At 41.1% G+C, this 21,892-nt stretch overlaps 1 protein-coding gene across 2 annotated transcripts in view; it reads right to left on the bottom strand.

Annotated features, from left to right (window-relative positions):
• Positions 1-21,892, bottom strand: part of rnf17.S (ring finger protein 17 S homeolog) — a 122,271-nt gene that overhangs the window by 73,929 nt on the left and 26,450 nt on the right. For both annotated transcript variants that reach the window (XM_041584571.1, XM_041584572.1), the window contains exons 13-17: positions 11,151-11,237; positions 9,495-9,650; positions 7,845-8,034; positions 5,448-5,619; positions 1,502-1,692 (exon numbers count right to left, since the gene is read on the bottom strand). In XM_041584571.1, coding sequence (XP_041440505.1) covers positions 1,502-1,692; positions 5,448-5,619; positions 7,845-8,034; positions 9,495-9,650; positions 11,151-11,237 — 796 coding nt within the window. The remainder of the gene's footprint in view (positions 1-1,501; positions 1,693-5,447; positions 5,620-7,844; positions 8,035-9,494; positions 9,651-11,150; positions 11,238-21,892) is intronic.

Raw genomic sequence — 21,892 nt, 5'->3', positions numbered from 1 at the left:
GGGAAGGGGTGGCAATTTGTTAGGTGCCAAACTATTTTTACACTAGGTGCATAAATTGTCATCCCCAAGTGCATTTGACTTTCTTTGTTCATTAAAGGAGTTGTTCACCTAGAATGCCTTATTCCTACCAACTTTTCAATTGGTCTTTATTTATTTTTTTATAGATTTGGAATTATTGATCTTTTTATTCTGCCTCTTTCTAGCTGTCAAATGGGGCAGCAAAAACCTACAGTGAAACCTAAACTATATATTATGCATAATACATATCACTGATTTTACACCATTTTTTTCTGGTCCCCCGAAAAAAGTAAAATGAGGTTTCTATTGTATTGCTCCATGAGGCTACAATTTTATTGTTTTTCATTTGTACAGTAGAACCCTTATTTTGAATACCTAGGTTTTCCCAGAATTTACGTTGTTTTTTTCACAGCTCCCTGTCAGCACGTTGCTTTTTTTAACACTTGGAAGCAAATTTATCAATGGTCAAATTTCGATTGGGGGGGTTGATTGATATAAAAAAAAAAAAGATTTTCTATAACGCGAATGAATTACCGATTCGAAAATTCGTCGAATTTGACTAAACTTGAATTGACTTTTTCCCCCCAAAAAAACGCGAATGCCCGGAAGGCTAGAAACATCTTCAAATTGGTCACTGGACCTCTCCCCCTGACTTATACATGAACTCGGCAGGTTTTAGGTGGCGAAGTCGAATTAGAATTTTTTAAAAGGGTTTGACAAATCTCGAGATTCAAATTGAGTTTGGATTATTCGCTATTTGAATTTGAGAGTTTTAACCATACAAAATGTGAAAAAAATAAAGCTTCCCCATTGGATTTAAAGTTTTTGCCGGAATTTACGTTTTGACACCATCCCCTGGGAAGCGTAAAATTGTGATTCTACAATATTACTTTTCTTTCTATTCAGGCCTCTCCTACTCATTGACCAGTTATTCAAACCACTGCCTGTTAAACTGGGTAAATCGGGCTCTAGTGAACAGATTGCTGCTGAAATCAAAACTGGACAGTTACTAAACAATAAAGTCCAAAAAAAAATCTAAATAATTCAAAACCCATAAAAACCCAATGAAAACCAACTGCAAATATTCTTACAATACAATCTACAAAACACCCCTTTTTAAACACAAAAAAGGGGATTCTGCTATATTTACTGGTAAACATCTACTTCCTAATTTATGTTTAGAGAAAGTCTAACACGTGGGCGTCTCACATTTAAGTTCTAAGTGTGTAGGTTCTCACTCTGTTACACATGGGGCATTTATATTAAAAACAGTAACTATAAGGTCAGTCCTGTATTCCGGAACTACAAGGCAGTCTACATATCTACAAAAACCAATTGCTTAAATCTAGCAACATCTGGCACAAATATATATCACAGTGCAACAGGTTGTTATATTGAATGTCTAAAAGTGCACTTTCAATTCTGTTATTCAATTATTATTGTTGCAACTGCCTCAAAACCCATAGCGGCTTTTAAATTTCACCTTGCTAAATCCAGAAAAACTAGGGCATCTCGAATGGAGGCAGGCATATTACTACTGCTTTTAAATGAGGACGGTTTCCTCAGATCAACAAACAACTTATTATCTTCTTCCTTAAAGACTTTCATTTCAAGACACTTATTGTTCACCAATGTTAAAAATTCTTCTTTGCATTTTGCTGTCCAACGGCCATCCTGTAAAGAAAACAAACATTTTTTTACTGAGCAGCCCTGTTTTAAAGGAGAACTAAACCCTAAAAATTAATGGGGCTAAAAATGCCATATTTTATATACTGAACTTATTGCATCAGCCTAAAGTTTCAGCTTTTCAATAGCAGCAATGATCCAGGACTTCAAACTTGTCACAGAGGGTCACCATCTTGGAAAGTGTCTGTGACACTCACATGCTCAGTGGGCTCTGAGCAGCTGTTTAGAAGCCTTAGGGGTCGTCACTAATTATCAAGCAGAAAATGAGGTTGGCCTGTAATATAAGCTGATACTACAGGGCTGATTATTAAATTCGGATGCTAATTGCACTGGTTTCTGTGCTGCCATGTAGTAATTATCTGTATTAATTACTAATCAGCCTTATATTGTGACATTTCTATTCTATGTGTACTGTATATTGTGAGTGGCTCCCTAAGCTCAGTAAGTGACAGCAGCACAGAGCATGTGCAGTGAATCAGCAGAAAAGAAGATGGGGAGCTACTGGGGCATCTTTGGAGACACAGATCTTTACTGCTAAAACAAACATAATGTACAAGACTTCTAGCTACTTCTTTAGTTTAACTTTCCTTGTCCTTTAATAGGAGGATACATCATAACATAACATAATATTTTCAGAAAAGTTTCCTTTAGAGGTTTATAAACACTGAAGTGAAATATCCATGCAGTAACATGTAACACAGGAGAAGTTCTTTTATTTCTCCTTCTAACTAAACACTCTGTCCTAAGTTTTCTGACTATGCCTTCATATTAATTAATAATTTCCCCTCCTGTGTTCTACGTAGAACATACTTTCACATGACAGACTAGAAAAACTACAAAATGGAGGAATACTAAAATATTACTACTAATATGGAATATAACAAGCATCAGGTCAGTGCATTATGCAGTCTGAGGAAGAAAACAGGAACAGGCTACAAAAAGTGATGATTCCTCCTTTTCTATTGCTATACCCCTGTAACTTACTAGAGCAACTCAGTTTTATCTAACAAAGATGTGAATTGAATTTTGAACATTGAACTATTAACAGTAATGCCCTTAACCAGGGGCCAATTATGTGTAAAGATTGCTTGCTTCCAGGGAGGGAGGTCCTGTAAGCTGATTGAAGAGAAAGATTTCTTCTTTTACCATTCAACAGGCTGTGGGACACAGGAACCATGTAGACATACCAAAGTTGTCCTCTAGAGTTGGGGAGGGAAGAAGCACAGACAGATGAAATTAGACAACAGCTGCCTGCAGCACATTCCTGCCATAGTGTCAGATGCTGCAAAGACCTCATATTTGTAAAAAGACCTCATGAGAAGGGATAGAGTCAATGAAAGCGGCGTGCAGCCTTAGCCCTGAAATCTCTTTGTTGCAATGGCCGCACTCCTGAATAATGTTATTAAGTTGAGAGTGAGTGGATTTTCTGGGATGAGTCATGATCAGTTTCTTGACATTTGATAACACAATTAAGTGTACAGGGCCTCAGATTCTGGTTTGGGAAGATCTTCCACTGCCTCAGTATGGTCATTGTATTGTTCTCCTTCAGTAAGGGTTTGGTATTCTCCAGGTGGTTTAGGAAGACATGATTCGCTGCCACTGTCCTGGGCAGAAGAGTGCCAGACACTTGACCAAGGAGCACATAATATGCACCCTAAATCAACTAAGTTTGTCTATGGAGTCTGCTAATTTGGCAATGCCTGTTGAAAGATGTAGGAAATCTTGTACATTATGTTTGTTTTAGCAGTAAAGATCTGTGTCTCCAAGAAGGAAGCTCCTGTTGGTAAGAAAGTACGTGGGGAGGCCTGCAGGGTGTTCCTCTCTGTGATGTTCTGGTATCAGGGTTATGATTATCTCCTGTGTTGTGGAAGGAGATTCAGAACCATTATTCCACCAATACCATTAGCTCTGTGTGCCTCCTTCCTATGTGGAACAAGTGTGCCCCCTGGTACGCTGATGTGCCAGTAAGGATGGCGAGCGGCATAACTGACAAGTCTGTACAGATCAGATCGGGATTGTCAGGTGCTCCACGTTGTTCAGAATGACGAGTGGAGATATCAATTTCTGCGTGGTCAAAGCATACGAGTCTGAGAGTGCATCGGTCCTTCCAGATCGTGAGTGGTATGGAGCTGAAGTCCCACCCATTGTGCTGCGGAAGTGTGGAAGAAAATGAAAGCACGCACAGCCTGTTGGCAACAGGGAGCAGGATTTGAATTAAATTGGTTATGTTGCAGGGAACATGAATTGAGAAGCAGGATGCACCTGGGAGGTTTTTATGGGATGATTTAGCCAGGTAGTGAATCAGGTATACTCACTAATGACTTGCTTGTGGTCACACTCAGCTCCTATCAGAAGTGCTGTGGTGCTGGACAGTTCAGACCTTATGGCCCAGTCAGTGCTTTATTGCCTGCTCTTGACTTACTTGCCCCAGTACCACATCAAACGTGGGGGAAGAATATGAACTCATGAGTGGAGACCTAGAGTTTTGCCTGAAATTATGCTGGCCGCAGAAGCATGCATTGTGCAGAGAGAAGTCATATAGTTCCTGAATTCCTCTAGTGCAGGAGTCCCCAACCTTTTTTTTTTTACCCGAGAGCAACATTTAAATGTAAACAGAGTTGGGGAGCAACACAAGCATGGAAAATATTCCCGGGGGGTGCCAAATAAGTGCTGTGATTGGATATGTGGTAGCCCCTACCTGTACTTGCAGTCCACAGAAGGCTGTTTGGCAGTGAACCTGTTTTTATGCAAATAAAAGTTGCCTCCAAGTCTGGAATTCAAAAATAAGCACCTACTTTGAGGCCACTGGGAGCAACATCCAAGGGGTTTGGATTCAGTTCAGTATTCGGCTGAATCTTTCACAAAGGATTTGGGGGTTCGGCCGAATCCAAAATAGTGGATTCGGTGCATCCCTAATAATTATAGTGAGGGAGGAGTCTTCTCTTTTCTGGTGTCCTGCCTCCTAGTGGTCAAAGCTATTCCCATTGTTTCTGTGTCTACCTGTGTCCAGCCTGTTGAAAGTAGGGATGCACCGAATCCAGGATTCGGCCGTTTTCAGCAGGATTCAGATTCGGACAAATCCTTATGCCTGGCCGAACTGAATCCTAATTTGTATATGCAGATTTGGGACAGGAAGGGAAATCAGGTGACTTTTCATCACAAAACAAGGAAGTAAAAAAAATGTTTTCCCACAGTTTCCTTTCCTGACCCCTATTTGCGTATGCAAATTAGAATTTGGATCGGTATTCAGCCGAATCCAAAATAGTGGTTTCGGTGCATCTCTAGTCGAAAGAGAAAAAGTTTCAGCAGGAACCAAAGCAAACAGTGTACTGAGATAAGGGAAGCCACTGCTATTTGTTTTTTTTCCTCTATGTTTGGACATGCAGTTATATAGCCCACCACTCAATCTGTTGGGTAGTCAGTCATTTGGGTCAACTATTGTACCCAAAATGCCTGTCTCTGAAGGTTAAAATACATTTCAGACACACCCTCTGACAGCTAGTTTTAAGAACTGCCAAAAGTTACCGACTTCTGAATTCTAGGCAATTCAATTGTCCAGTCAATCAGTCTGACTGTGTAATTTGGTAGACAACTAAATTGCACAGAATACAAAAAGCAGCAAAACAACATATAAAACCAACATTTTAGGGATAAGAAGAATTAACTTTTGCACTAGTATTGTGAAGGAACAATAAAAACAAGTAAGAAAAATTAAATCAAACCAAACTATACATATAACATACCGGATTAGCAGGAACAATATCCACTATAGCGCACTGGATAGCAAGGGGAGGCACTGATCTCAACTGGACCTCTGATGCCAAATTCAACTTTCTTACAACGTCACACAAATTTTTAAATATGGTGTACTGAGATGGACAATCTTCTGTTCTTGAGAACTTGTTTCCAACGTATCTGGAAATGAGTCCAGCGGAATTACATGTAAAACATCAGCGATTGTAAAGTACAATAAGAAGATCCCTTTGCATACAATGCTTCCATAGTGCTTACACACTGGGATTCTGAGACGGCAACCTTCAAGTTACCGCCCACAAAATCTATGGGCATGGCTTATTGCAGGGACCTGGTGACATCACTACACATGCACAGAGTTCTGCTTATGTCATTGTGCATGAACGGGACCTTGCTCAGAGCAGAATGCTTTTTGTGCAAGGGGACATTATATAATGATGGGGGGGTGGTTGGGGAGGGTGTCTAAAACAGGCCTAAACCAGGGGAGTTGATAGCTCTGGGAATTTAAATTGACCACTAAGGTAGTAGATAAAGGAGAGTTACATGAGAAACAAACCCCTTATTAAAAAAAAAAAAAAAACCTACCCCCCACCCTACATATACCCCCCCCTCCCTCCTCCCCCCCAGCCTAGCTGCTACCCTGGGCAAATGCCCCTAACTTTTTACTTAACCCTCGATGCAGATTCAGGGATTTGAGATCACGGCAGCCATCTTCCAGGTCTTCAGTAATCTGACAATGAGAGCAGCAGAGCGGCGCATGCGCAGTTAAAGCAACTTCCCAATTTGCGACAACTGCGCATGCGCCGAAATGGACGGAAATTGGCGAAGCACCGGAAGAAGACATGAAGACCTGGAAGATGGTTGCTGTGAACTCCGTTCCCTGAAATGCTGCATTGGTTGTCACTGACAATGCTATTTTATTGTATTCAGGGCTTCTGCTGTTCATCTTGAAAAAAAAAAAAAAAAAGATCAGTCCAATTTGGTCGTGCATGTCGGTGGCCAAATCAAAGATTGCATCTATTCAAGTATTAAATATTAAAGGGGTTGTTCATCTTTAAATGAACTTTTAGTATGACGTAGAGAGTGATATTCAGAGCCAATTTGCAATTATTTTTTTATTATTTGTGGTTTTTGAGTTATTTAGCTTTTTATTCAGCAGCTCTCCAATTTGCAATTTCAATAATCTGGAGAGAGAGAGTGAGAGAGAGTAATATGAATAGGAGAGGCCTGCATAGAAAGATGAGTAATAGAAAGTAGCAATAACAATGAAAGTGTAGCCTTACAGAGCATTTGTTTTTTTAGATAGGGTCAGAGACCCCCATTTGAAAGCTGGAAAAAATCTGAAGAAAAAAGTAATTCAAAAACTGTAAAAAAAAAAAAAAAAAAATGAAGGCCAATTGAAAAGTTGCTTAGAATTAGCCATTCTATAACAAACTAAAAGTTAACTTAAAGGTGAATCACCTCTTTAAAGGAGAAGGAAAGCTACCAAGGCAGTTTAGTGCAAGCTAGAACACCATTTGTATTCTTTAGAATGATTTTCCATACCCGAGTAAACAGCTCTAGACACTGTCTCTGATTGTTTAGGATGGCAGCTGCCATATTAGCTTAGTGTGACATCACTTCCTGCCTGAGTCTCTCCCTGCTTGCTCATAGCTCTGAGCTCAGATTACAGCAGGGAGGGGAGGAGAAAACTGAGCATACTCAAGCCCAAGCCCTGGAAGTTAAAGCTGAAAGAAGGAAGTCCATGTGTACACAATAGAAGGAATGAAATACTGTGTTTCTTTTGACAGAGTACTAGGTATGCATAGAATCCAGGATTCGGTTCGGAATTCGGCCTTTTTCAGCAGGATTCGGCTGAATCCTCCTGCCTGGCCGAACCGAATCCTAATAATGCAAATTAGGGCCGGGAGGAAAATCGTGTGACTTTTTGTCACAAAATCGTGTGACTTTTTGTCAGCTGAATCCAAAATAGTGGTACTGAGTACTGAGAGCAGCATTACTTTGAGGGTTTACCAGTGTATTTATATAGATCTTTCTGATAAAGCTTACTTAGTTTTAGCCTTTCCTTCTCCTTTAACAGGAAGTGAAAATGATGAGACATGTCCATTTATTGGATGATGTGTCCTATCAACTATGTTGTATACATGACCTTTTTATGTGTAAGAGTACCTCAGACAAAATGGAACATATTTTATAACTTAAAATTGCAGTGTCTTATTACAAAATTACCTAAGACTATTTATATGAAACGAGAATTTCAATATAAGCTGTTTTATGTGATACTGTTTTATAGAGAACTACAATGTTCATGTAATGTATGGAAAGCTATTTTAAAAGGAGGGAATGACGTGCTACATGATATCACCAAAAGGACAAACTAAACTTACCTTACTGAAGAAAAAACTTCAGTGCTTCCATAGTCTAGCAAAAAAACTTTCAACAGAAGAACATCCTCAATTTTGTACTGTGTTGGTCCACAAGGTTTTCCTTTGTATTTATTTTCCAACGGAATTAATGCGATGATCTCGCCACGGCACCATAATTCGTGTTTAGTGCTATTTATAGCAATAATTTCTCCTAGAAAAATATAAAATATGGTTGTTTTACATTTTATAATTAGTCTCAATGTTACCGTGTTCAATTTATAGTATTTTATGGCTCTTTCTAGTGTAGTAGCAGTTTTTATCAAATATTTATTTCCTTTAAGAAAGGAAACCTAAGAAAACCCTGAGTGGGAGGTGATTTGTTATATTCCCCTTAACCCTTTCGCTGCCACCCAATGTAGAAACAGGACAGAGGAAATGGTACTCTACATATTACCAATGCTGTTCAGCAACACTAGTCATTTAAGATCCAATCAGCAGGTCTTAGAGGACACCAGATGGTCATCTACAATTGGAAGGCACTTTACTCATCTTTGCCATTGTAAGCATAGCACAGTAAAGATATTGTGACGTCAACATGCAGCAAGGTACCGCATGCTGAGCAAACACTCAAAACTCCATGCTGAACTGGTACCTATTTTTAAAGGGGAGCTATCACAAAAATGTAAATGTAATATAAGCTTCATATCCCTTTCTCAGCATCAGTTTCTCTTCATTCTGTCTTCATGCAGCAGTTGGATGTCAGATATTCATTGACAGTTAGATCCAATATATCTTATAGGGGACTCCTTTTGCCTAGACCCTAGAAGATGAATTAGAGCTCATTCAATTAACTGATTACACTTAAGAGTCCTGCGTGGTACCAATTTCTTAGACCCGGACCCGACCCAAACCCACAGCCCGAACCACGACCCCTATATTTACCCACTTTGAACCGCTACCGACCCGGACCCCCAACTGCCTTATCCGAAACCCGACCCGCAACCCACTGACCACCATCAAACCGGAAGTGATGTTGCTGCAAACCGGAAGGGACATCATCAAACATGATAATCGAGAGGGACAGAAGCACGCCGTGTGATGTGCCGGAAGTCAGGGAGATGAGTGGAGGGAAAGCTGCAGGGAGAGAGCTGCAGCAGGAAGAGACCCGCAAAACCAACCCACATCTATACCCACACATGAAAAGCCTACCCCTCATTCCGCAGGGTACCCACTTTTTTTGTGGGTAACCCGCAGGTACCCGACCCACTGCTTTAAATCCAGTACAAACAAAATCCAGCAACATAACTGCTTTTTGCACAAATTCTGCATGTAGAGAGACATGAGGTCTGATGATTTTAATAGAGTGAACTCCAATATATCTTCTAGGTAAAAGGAGCCCCCTTATAAGATATATTGGATCTAACCGTCGATGAATATCTGACACCCAACTCCTGCATGAAGAGAAACAGAGGAATAGTGATGATGAATTTGATTATTCCAGAAAAAGTAGAAATTGACTGTATTTAGAAAGTTTCTTATTTCAGTATTCTGAAGCTTATATTAAATTTTAATTTTTCGATAGTTCCCCTTTAAGTTACAAACAACCTAAATGGAACATAAATGTGTACAAATTATAAATCAATTGTTAAATGAAGAAAATAAAAGTCTTACCCAGCACTAAGAGATCCGTTGGGTTTGCCCGGTCTTTGTTACTTAAAGTTTTTAGTATTTTATCAAGAATAACTGCTTGCTTTGTCTGAGAGTATCGTCGGACATAAAAGTGGCAAGGATTTACTACATAAACAAGGTTTACAAGTTCAGACGAACCTGTCAACAGACAAAACAATACAGGTTGGCACAAGCAGTTACTATTTAATAGCAGGTTTATGAAGATACACTCTAAGGGGCCTATCTATCATACTGAGTAAAATGATTAATGCCAGAAAAGAGGTGTAAAATAAAAGTTGAATTTATCAAAGTGTTTTTATTGTACACTTCCCGATCTTCAGACTCCATCATTATTCTACACCACTACGGACATTGCGTTATCTAGAAACTTTTTATCCGGAAAGCTCCAAATTACGGAAAGGCAACCTCCCAAGCTTCATTGTAATCAAATTACTACATTATTTTAAAATGAGTTTCTTTTTCTGTGTAATACGAGACGTCTACTTGAACCCGACTAAGAGAAAATTAAAGCTTATTGGAGGAAGAACAATCCTGTTGGGTCTTAATTAATGTTTAAATAGAGAGAGAGAGAGAATGTTTAGTATTCTTTGGTCTGAACTAAAGCATTTGAACTTGCCGTGTGTTGAAATGTTTTTCCACATATCCGAGTGGCTTCTTCAGTTCAGGAGTGGTAGGGAATTTCAAACCCTTAAAAGGGATATAATCCCAAAAGATGCATTGATGTCACTTACACGGAGCACAAATCAAAGGAAGGATTGCACACTCTAAAAAAAAAAAAAAAGGTTACAAAAATCACAACAAAACAACCATCATTAGCCCAACGCGTTTTGACCAAAGAATTGTCTTCCTCAGGGGAATCAAAATGAAGAATCAAAAGGTTTTTTCAGTCACTTTTGATTTTCCCTGAGGAACATCATTCTTTGGTCGAAATGCTTTGGGCTAATGATATTTGTTTTGTTATGATTGTGTAACCTTTTTTTTTGATGCAATACAATGAAAATATTGTGCAATCCTTACTTTGATTTTGACTAGTACAGGTATGGGACCTGTTATCCAGAATGCTCGGGACCTGGGGTTTTCCGGATAACGGATCTAATTTGGGTCTTCATGCCTTAAGTCTACTAGAAATTAATTTAAACAGTAGGCTGGTTTTGCTACCAATAAGGATTAATTTTATCTTAGTTGGGATCAAGTACAAGCAACTGTTTTATTATTACAGAGAAAAAGATAATTTTTAAAATTTGGATTATGGAGTCTATCAGAAACAGCCATTCCGTAATTCGGAGCTTTCTGGATATCGGGTTTCGGGATAAGGGATCCTATACCTATATAACCTTGGAGACTTGTATGAGGAGCCTCCTCTGGATTAGCACCTCACATTGTGTTCTCTAATGCGCAAGTTCTAACCTTATATTTCTATAACTTACTCTGAGCACTTTTGCAATTTAATCTTCTACTGTTAGGGTTGCTGACATAAGAACCCCCTAGAGATTGAAAATTCTGGTGAAAGCCTTTTGTAGTCTTGCTCCACTGTTTATACATTACTCTATTTAGTCAACATCTTGAAGATTAAATAAAAAGAATCCCTTCAAAAATACATATAAAAATAAAGAGCGGATATGAAAAAAAAATACCCACCTTTTTGTACAAAAGGTGAACAGCTATTTATCTTTTTTTTCGGGGGTTTCCGGTTTTTGTTCTTCCGCTGACCATCAATGTCCGTTCCTGAAGTGTCACGTCAAAGAGGGGAAAAAAGTTTTTAGCAGCATGACAAAGTTTCATGGTATTAAAAAAAAAAAAAAAAAAAATAATTAAGGTTTGCTTTGTTATTTTAATTGTTCTTTCACTGTTCTCCTCTATGTATATTAAGTACTTCTCAAGGTCTACTTTTCTCAGGAAATCTAAATTTCACTGAGGAAGTCAGACCACTGATCTACAGAAAAAAAACTTGACAGACTTGTGAAGCGCACAGACTGAAGGACAAGTCAGATCTGGAAAGAATTTGAACCCTTAATTGCTTGTGGTAACCCAAAGTGAAGTTTGAGTGTGAATACTTATTTTCTATGCTAGAGTTTTATATAGGCAAAGTGTCAGAGCATTCACAATGCTAAAATCATAACTCCACCCTCTATCCCATCCTTATTACATCACACTTCCCATATACGTATATATATTCCAGTTTGGTATGTTTTTTTTTTAATGTGCAACTTAATATGGTTTAAACTATCTTAGCTTAAGTGTTCATTTGGGGGATATGGTTGTCCTTTAAAACTCAAGGTGGCAACATATTCCTTCATGTCAGAAACAACTATACACACACTAAAAACCGTGATCCCTTATATACACAACACTCACAATTAAATAAATTCAGGTACAATCAAATTAAACATTTCCTATACTCTGAATGTCCAAAAGGTATCTGACATACCTCCCACAACCAAAGAATTAATCCCGGAAACAGAAAGCCCCCCACCAAGCAGAACATTTTCACAGATTTATAAATGCTTAAAGGAATTGTTTGGTGTAAAAATTAAAACTGTGTAAATAGATAGGCTGTGCAAAATAAATTTTAGTTAGCCAAAAAAAGGGATTTATACTTACGATAAATGTTTTTCTAGTAGGCCCGAACTGTCAGTGCAGACGTATGGTTATGTCCAGGTTCACCTCTGGAGGCAGGACAGAAGAATTGGTCTCTTGGCCCCTCCCTCAGGATATATAGGCTGGCTCCACCTCTGTTCCTCAGTTCTGTTATAAAGCTCAGTGAGGTGGTTGAAGAGACAGCAAGACATGAAGGAAGGGCAAGAGACAAAAGTAGGAGTATAGAGAGAGAGAGACAAGAGAATAGAGTCCACAGACCCATACTAAAATCAGCCTGGGTGGGACTTACTGCACTGACAGTTCGGGCCTACTAGAAAAACATTTATCGTAAGTATAAATCCCTTTTTCTCTAGTCGGCCCTCCTGTCAGTGCAGACGTATGGGACGTTCCAAAGCTGTCCCTCAATAATTTGGGTGGGTATAGCCTGATTTAAGCCAACTGAATTTCAGACATGTCGCTCAGCAACTGCAGTGTGCAAAACTTTACGGCCAAACACGGCCGACGTAGAAGCAAAAACGTGTAACTGGTAAAACTTGATAAAAGTGTTGGGCGAAGCCCATGTAGCAGCCTTGCAGATTTGTTCTGGCGTAGCCGAATTCTGGAGAGCCCACGAGGTGCTCTGTGCTCTGGTAGAGTGGGCCACCACTCTGAACGGCTTCTGTTTGTGGCTGAGCAGGTAGGCTTGGTTGATAGTCTCTACGAGCCACCTGGCAATAGTGCGTTTGGACACAGCTAAGCCTTTGTGTGTAGGCGAGTAGGAAACCAAAAGAGAGTCCGATCGTCGAAAACTAGCCGTTCGCTGTTTGTAAATCCGAATTGCCCTCACAACGTCCAACTTGTGAAGTTGGCTTTCCTTGTCATTATGCGGATTCGGGCAGAATGAGGGAAGAACAATGTCCTGATTAATATGAAAAGCCGAGACAACTTTAGGGAGAAAACCAGGAACAGTGCGAAGTACAACCTTGTCGTTGTGAATAACCAGCCAAGGCTCTTTATGCGACAATGCCGCTATCTCAGACACTCTCTTGGCGGAAGTGATCGCAATGAGAAAGGCAACCTTAAGAGTCAACCATCTGAGGTCACAGCTGTGAAGAGGTTCAAACGGCTCCTTTTGTAAGACAGACAAAACTAACGTCAGATCCCAAGGAGGTGTGGGGTTCCTAAATGGAGGCCGGGCCCTCAATGCCCCTTGGAAAAACTGCTGAATATCCGGATGATCCGCCCACTTCACTTGGAATAGAACAGAAAGGGCAGAGATGTGAGCCTTAAGAGTGCTAGGTGCCAAACCCTTCGCAAAACCTGCAGCTAGGAAGTCAGTAATAATCCGTGACGTGCTACCTTCCCATGACTGCTGATGGTCGGAGCACCAGGCAATGAACGTCTTCCAAACTTTGTAGTAAGCTTTGGCTGTATTCTTTTTACGTGCTTGCAGCAGAATATCTATAGCCGCCGGGGAAAACCCCCGTTTGGACCACAACTTGGTTTCAAGTGCCAGGCCGTCAAACGCAACAGAGGCAGATTGGGGTGACGTGCTGGTCCCTGCAGGAGAAGGTCGGACCGCATGGGCAGTCTCCAGGGTCTGGAAATGGACATGCTGATCAGATCTGAGTACCACAGTCTGTTGGCCCAGTCCGGAGCAATGAGGATAGTGGTCGACCCTTCCTGTTTGATTTTGGCAATGATTCTGGGTAGAATCGGAAGCGGTGGGAAAGCATATACCTTGTGAAAGTTCCAGGGAATCACTAACGCGTCTGTGAACGCTGCTCCGGGATCTTTGGTTCTGGAGCAATAACATGGAACTTTGAAATTGTGTCGGGATGCCAGAATGTCGATGTCTGGTACCCCCCACTTGTTGGTGATTTGGGAGAACACCTCGGGATGTAAACTCCATTCCCCCTGGTCCAGTGTTTGTCTGCTGAGGAAGTCGGCTTCCCAATTGAGGACTCCTGGAATAAACACCGCTGAGATGGCCGGAACATGGAGTTCGGCCCAGGTCAGGATCTTGGCAGCCTCCAGCATCGCTTGTTTGCTGCGAGTTCCCCCTTGCTTGTTGATGTAGGCTACTGCCGTGGCATTGTCTGACTGAATCCTGACCGGGTGCGCCCGGAGGAGGCTGGTCCAGCCCTGAAGAGCCAACACAATTGCTCGAAGTTCCAGTACATTGATTTGTAGTTGGGATTCTTGGGGGTCCCAGCGACCTTGTAGAGTGTGTTCGCAATAAACAGCTCCCCAGCCGAACAGGCTGGCATCGGTTGTCACCACTTCCCACTTGACGGGAGCCCAACTCTTGCCCGATTGTAGGTGCAATCTGTTGGTCCACCAAGAAAGGCTGCTCCTGGTGTGAGGAGAGATGGGAATGGGTTGCTGAAGGTCCTGATGATTTTTGTTCCAGCATTGTAAAAAATTGCGTTGTAGAGGACGCAGATGAAATCTTGCAAACGGAACTGCTTCGAGAGCGGATACCATGAACCCTAAGAGCTGAAGGCAATCGCCGGCCGTCACAGTGGTTTGTTGCAGAAGTTTGGTGGTATTGTTGACAAGATTGTTGATCTTGTCCTCGGGAAGCCGTACTGTCTGGTGTTGGGAGTTGAATTGTAGGCCCAAAAAAATTATGCTCTGGGAAGGAAGGAGGGAGCTTTTTCGGTGATTTATTAGCCAACCGTGTTGTGACAGGGTTTGCAGAGTGATCTCTGTGTCCCTGACAGATTGCTCCTGAGTCGTAGCTTTGAGCAGGAGATCGTCCAGATATGGTAACACATGAATCCCCATTGTTCTCAAGTGAGCGATCAACGGTGCAAGCACCTTGGTAAACACTCTTGGAGCTGTACAAAGTCCGAATGGGAGAGCCACAAACTGGAAGTGTTGGTCGTTGACTGCAAAACGGAGAAAGGGTTGAGAACTGGGGTGGATGGGAACATGGAGGTACGCATCCTGGAGGTCGATCGACGTCAGGAAACAGCCGGGTTCCATGAAAGCTATGGCCGACCTGATCGACTCCATTTTGAATTTGTGGTTGTGAATGAATTGATTTAACCTCTTGAGGTTCAGTACTGGTCGGAAGGATCCCTCTTTTTTGGAAACCAGGAAGAGATTGGAATAGAATCCCTTGAATTTTTGAAGGTGTGGCACAGGAACAATAACTTGAGATTGTTGTAGGTCCAGGACGGCTTGTTGTAAGGCTTGTCGTTTGTGTGGAGGTACTACGGATGGAACAAATTTTCTTGGGGGCAATTTGGTAAAATGAATTCTGTAGCCATTCTGGATAATTTGCAGAACCCAATTGTCTAGGACGTGAGTTTCCCAGCATGACAGGAAGTTTGACAATCGACCTCCTACTTTGGATGCTGGGTCGAGGTGGGGGCAGTCAAGTAGAGGTGGGTTTAGTGGTGGTAGGCTTCCGGTGCCTACCCGGTTGTTGCCACTGCGTCTTATTACGTCTTGCACCTTGGTCTGAGCCGGTGTTACGAAAGTTAGGCGAGCGAAAGGAACGAAAATTGCGGGTAGGAGTGGACCATGTCCGCCTATTGGTGGATCTGTTGGGTTGATCCATGCGCCCTCTTTTTCCTGGTGGAAGGAAAGTACTCTTCCCACCGGTGACTTCCGTAATGATTTGCTTGAGGTCAGGGCCGAACAAGGACTCACCAGTATAGCACAGTTTCAATAGCTTATTCTTAGAGGCGGTATCCCTGACCAGTGACGAAGCCAGAGAGCTCGTCTGGCCATCACCGAATTTGCGGAAGATCTTGCTGCTAGCCGAATAATTTCTAACGCTGCATCGGCTAAAAAGGAAAGGGCCGTGTTCAGTCTACTCATGTCCCCTGTTAACTCCTGGGCTGAAGTAGGAGGGTTCTGGGCAATTTCTTGTGCCCAATGTCTAGCTGTGCGAGCAAGGCCTGCTGCCGCTGTGGCTGGTCTGAGGATTGCTGCCGATTGAGAGTATGCTCTTTTGAGGGAAGACTCTAATTTTCTATCCATGGGGTCTTTAAATGCGGACTCTTCAGTTGGTAATGTAGTTTGTTTGGAGAGTCTAGAAATGGCCGAATCTACCCTAGGAGGCTTATCCCATACTTTGCGCTGTTCCTCAGGAACAGGGTAGGTGTCATAAAAACGTTTTGATAAGGTAAAACGGCGGTCAGGTTGTGACCATTCTGTATCAATAGTTTTAGTGATGGATGTAAAAATAGGAAATGCACGGGCTTTCTTTTGATGGACCCCCAGCACCTTATCTGCTTTTGAGACTGTCACAGTTTCATCTTTTATTTCTAAAGTAGCCATCATCTCCCTCAGGAGTTTCTTTGAAATATCAGGTTTAGCAAAAGTAGGCTGTTCAGTGTCTGAATCACTCTGTGAGTCTGAGCTCAACTCCCCTGATTCTGGAGCAACTGAGTCCAAACAGGACATGGTATCTATGCGGGAGGAAGGGCCTGCCTCAGAATCTGAAGCATCAGGTGGTGAGTCCAGCGCCTTGCGCTTAGTGTGTTGAAAAGTGGGTGGCTGAAGAGCAGTCTTTACCCATTCTAAGAAGTCCCCTAGCTGTGGAGGAACTTGTGGTGCTGCGCTGCCTGTGGTTGGTGTATGAGGCAAAGAATTATCATTACTGTGCTCCAACAAGGGTGAATTGTTATTTGTGAGCTGTTGAGGAGACAGGATGGGCGGCTCCATGGGGCTGCAGTCAGTACAGTATATGGATTCTGACTTACGAAGTGTATGCTTACATTTCTTGCACTTGGCCCCTTTAACAGGCTTTTTAGCTGGTCTCTTAACAGATTTAGCAGTCTGTATATCCTCCCTGAGTTCTTTCAAAGAATCTGACCTCTCCATATTATAGAAATATGATGCCTTTACCAGACTCTGTGTGCTGTTGAAGCTGGTGGCTGCTGCTGTGACACTGCCAGATGCTGCTCCTAGCGTGCGCAGCTTAACTGTGTAGCTGGAAACACGCCAAAATAGGTAGAGGATACTGCGCGCCCTGCAGCTATGCGCTCGTGGTAAAACAAAATGGCGGCGATGACGTCATCGCGCGGCGCCATATATGGATAGGCGCATGTGCGCGACCTAGGCGCGCCAACCAAAGGCGCACTATGATCGCGTCATCAGCGAATGGCGCGCTCACCACGCCAGGGAATACCAGAATGGCCTGGGTCGCTGTGGAGGGCGCGCCCTTAGGGAAAAAGGCACCATGCGATCTGCCAAGTAAGACATGAGCAGGGCTGATAGCTACAACTCATACCTGGCCAGGGCGCTGATTGAATCAGCACCACTCCACTTGCTGGAAATGACAGCAAGGAGGGATAGGCAAACTAAGGAGGAGACAATCAGAGAATGTGGTCTCCTGATTTTACTTGCTGCAAACTGCCAGCAAAGATAGATAGGCATACCAGTGAGGAAATAGCCAAACAAACCCGATGGCTTGTGGCCCTCTGATTCCACTTGCTGCAATATGCTAACAAGGAGGGAACAGGTATAGTGTTGATATATAGCCTGAATATATCCTTAGGATGTGTGGTCAATATTCCACTTGCTGCAATATGCCAGCAAGGAGGGAATAGACAAATGTTGGGAGACAGCACTGCATGCCTCCATCTGTAAAAGAAATAAAAAAAGTAGTAGTGAGATTTCTATCCTTCACCTCCAAGGCAGGACAAAAGAACTGAGGAACAGAGGTGGAGCCAGCCTATATATCCTGAGGGAGGGGCCAAGAGACCAATTCTTCTGTCCTGCCTCCAGAGGTGAACCTGGACATAACCATACGTCTGCACTGACAGGAGGGCCGACTAGAGAAATGTAATGTATAAAGGCTGGAGTAACTAGATGTGTAACATAATAGCCAGAACACTACTTCCTGCTTTTCAGCTCTCTTGGTTTCCACTGATTGGTTACCAGGCAGTAGCCAATCAGACTTGGGGGGGGGCACATGGGTCGTAACTGTTGCTTTTGAATCTGAGCTGAATGCTGAGGATCAATTGAAAACTCACTGAACAGTAATGACCTATGTGGCCCCCCTTCAAGTCACTGACTAACTCAGAGTTAGAGAGCTGAAAAGCAGGAAGTAGTGTTCTGGCTATTATGTTACACATCTAGTTACTCCAGCTTTTATACATTACATTTTTAGCTAACTATATTAGAAACATTTTTTATTTTGCACAGTCTATTTATCCAGTTTTTATTTTTACACTGAACTGTTCCTTTAATAGCTATAAAAGGAGAACCTTACCAATCATTACAGCTTAAATGGGAGGAGGAACAAAACACTACCATAGAGGAAGAGAAATGGCAGAAATTGTTTTTGCAGACTCATGCTACCTCTCCATGCAGTAAGCTCAGCGAACTGAATTACGAACTCCTAAGCAAATGGAATAGGGCACCTGAAAATTTCTAAATTACGATCTCATCACCAAACTCGATACCACTGAGATGGAAACAAACAACTCGAGATTGGCTTAAGTGTTGGAAATAGAAAGCCTTAAATAACTATCAGCCCAGAAGACAATTTATTCAGAAATGGTCTCACTGGGTTAGATTCAAGGAAACAGACTATACACTCTATACATCCCTGGCAGACTTAAAGACGGGCTCCACCTCAAACCCAAGACCTCTTAAATACATTCTTATTTGTGACCGCCTCCTGCTCCCTACACAGAAACTCAGACGGATCATAACTAGTTGCAAATTGCCTCCTCTCCCTCCCACCAGACAGCCATCAGCTAGACCTTATAGATGTCTTATAAAGTACACTCTATTGTAAAATATAAGGATATTATAAGTCATAGAGGAGTCCTATGACCATATAAAATCACAAGGCTTTTATAGGAGTCTTGGAACTCCGAGGTTGTTGGAATATTTTCCAACAAGGGGTACTTTATTTATTGTAATACACACGTTTTAGTGAGTCATGCAACAAAAATGACATCACTACTCACCGTTTATAACTGATGACATCACTAGTCACCGTTTATAAGGATATAATTTAAAGATATTCGTGGCTTTTGTGTATTAAAATGTTATTACGTTTTCTTCGTTCTCCATTTATTTGTTTTCCTCATCTACAAGAGCCCACAGTTGAATCGATACTTATGGATATGATAACCTTGATTCATGCCTTACCTTAAAGTGATACTGACACTAAAAAATTTATTTTCACAATATGAATCTACATTAAAGGGAAAGTCTAAAACAGAATAATGTTAGAAATGCTGTATTTTGTATACTAAACAAATATGAACTTATTTCAGCACAAACCTAATAAAACAAATGATTTATGCTTTCAAAGTTGGCCACAAGGGGTCACCATCTTGTAACTTTGTTAAACATCTTTGCAAGACTAAGACTGTGCACATGCTCAGTGTGGTCTGCGCTGCTTAGGGATCGACATAAATTATCAAAACAGCACAAGTCAAGTCAAATAATATCTGCCAGAAGCCGATACAGCAAGACTGATTAATATAATCAGAATATGCAGACTGCACTGGCTCCTGTGTTGTCATGTAATCTGTGTTTTTTTTAGTTTTTGTATTGTTTAATACAAACTTTCACCAACTCTGTAGAACCAGTGGCTGCAGCAAAATAATCCTCCAAATAGAATCCCAGTTTATCTGTTTAAATCTGGCTCCATGATCTTTGTCCCTGCAGCTGGAGTTAGAAACATTAAAGGGGATGTAAAGGCAAAAATAAAATCCAATACAAATCTCTACAGGGAAACAGAAAGCTGTTTGAGTTCTGCATGGTTGTGAAGTAAGATGGGGGCTCCCCCTGCTGTTCATAAGTATGATTGTTTCCCTGCAGAGCAGTTAGGGACCGTCTGACAATTCCTTTACACAGCAGTAAATGAAGGGAGAATTTCACTGCATAGTCAGGTTTCTTATAAAAACGGTACATATTTTTTAATTAAAGTATATTAGAGATAGGTTTCTTTTAAGAAAGTAAAAATTGGATTTATTTTTTTGCCTTTACATACCCTTTAAAAATTACCTATAGGCCATGGACAGATTTTTGCTGACCGTTCTGCTTTTTTAAGTAATTGTTACTTGAGATTCCTAAACCTGACTGTTTTGCCAACCTGACTATCCCTGCACAACCTGCCTGTTAAGAGTTTCTAATGCTAACGGACTCCTGCTGCACAAATATGACAGCCCCCTTATAGAGGAACACGGGGGTAAGAAAGGTAATGTAAAATCATTAGGCAAATACTTTTATGGCAAAATTATAAATTGCATTCAAAGACAATGTTATGATGGATATAAAAAAAAGGTTATTTTCTGGTGTCAGTATCTCTTTAACTTGCTCCTCGCATAGATGTGATGTAAAAGCTTTGTATGCGGAGAAATAAATACAATATGATTTTAAAAAAACACACACAAGGTGGCAGTGTAGTCACATATATATGAATTTGTGAAATTTGACACAGCTTAAAGCCTGCAACAAATTAGCATTAAACATCTCCCAGAGATCGTAAAGGGGTAAAATGCTCTCGCTGAACACAGGTGTATAATAAACAGGGCTTGCTTGAAAATGTACATGCCTTTCTTAAAAAAGGTGGGTGTTTGAAATATAAAAGTGTCATGAAGGCAAGCGCTAAGACAAATACTTTACAGCGTTATTAGCAACCTGCTCACAATGTTTCTGGCATTAGACTTTTCAGGACTGAGCTTACGGTATTGATCATAAATTAGCACTGCTTATAAGGAAGTGTATGGATGTAGAGGTTTTTGGATTTTAAACACATCTGTATTATTTGGCTATGAACAAAACCTCCCATCCCTCCACCCCTCATTTAAGCTGGTCTGTTTTGGGCCTACATTTTTGTAAACCATAGCATGCTCATGGGATAATCATACTTATTACTATATTAATATAGCACCAACATATGGGCCCAAAAAAAAAAAAAAACACAGACCAGACTAAAACAAATATTATAATGCTACAAGCATAAAGCAACAGCTGAAGTAATACAGCCCTGTCCCTGCTTGCTTACACTCTAGGGCATGGAAGGTATATGCAAAAGTTATGGAAACTTAATATTTAGGTATAAGACCTTTTATCCAGAATGCTCGGACCTGGGGTTTTCCAGATACTGACATCAGAAAATAACCTTTTTTTATTATCGATCATAACATTTTCTTTGAATGCTATTTATAATTTTGCCATAAAAATATTTGCCTGATGCTTTATATTACCTTTCTTACTACTAGCGATGCATCAAATCCACTATTTTGGGTTTGAATCCTTCACGAAATATTCGACCGAATACAAAACCAAATCCTAATTTGCATAAGCAAATTAGGGGTGGGAAAGGGAAAACATTTTTTTAGGGGTGGGAAAGGGAAAACATTCTGCTACTCCAGCAGAATTCTGCACTGAAATCCATTTTTTTAAAAGAGCAAACAGTTTTTATCTTCAATTAGGAAATCTGACATGGGGCTAGACATATTGTCAATTTCCCAGCTGCCCCAGTCATGTGACTTGTGCCTGCAATATAGGATGGAACTGCTTTCTGGCAGGCTATTTCTCCTACTACTGAATCAGTCTCAGTGGGATGTTGCTTTATTATTGAGTGGTGTTCTTAGATCTACCAGGGAGCTGCTATCTGGTTACCTTCACATTGTTCTTTTGTTAGGCTGCTGGGGGGGTGATATCACTCCAACTTGCAGTACAGAAATAAAAAGTAACTGAAGTTTATAAGAGCACGACTAGAGGCAGCTGTGAAACTGACAATATGTCTAGCCCCATGTCAAATTTCAAAATTGAATATAAAAAAAATCTGTTTGCTCTTTTGAAAAATGAAT

The sequence above is a fragment of the Xenopus laevis genome, chromosome 2S, assembly GCF_017654675.1.
Source record: "Xenopus laevis strain J_2021 chromosome 2S, Xenopus_laevis_v10.1, whole genome shotgun sequence".
NCBI lineage: Eukaryota > Metazoa > Chordata > Amphibia > Anura > Pipidae > Xenopus > Xenopus laevis.
This window is presented reverse-complemented; position numbering and strand designations above follow the sequence as displayed.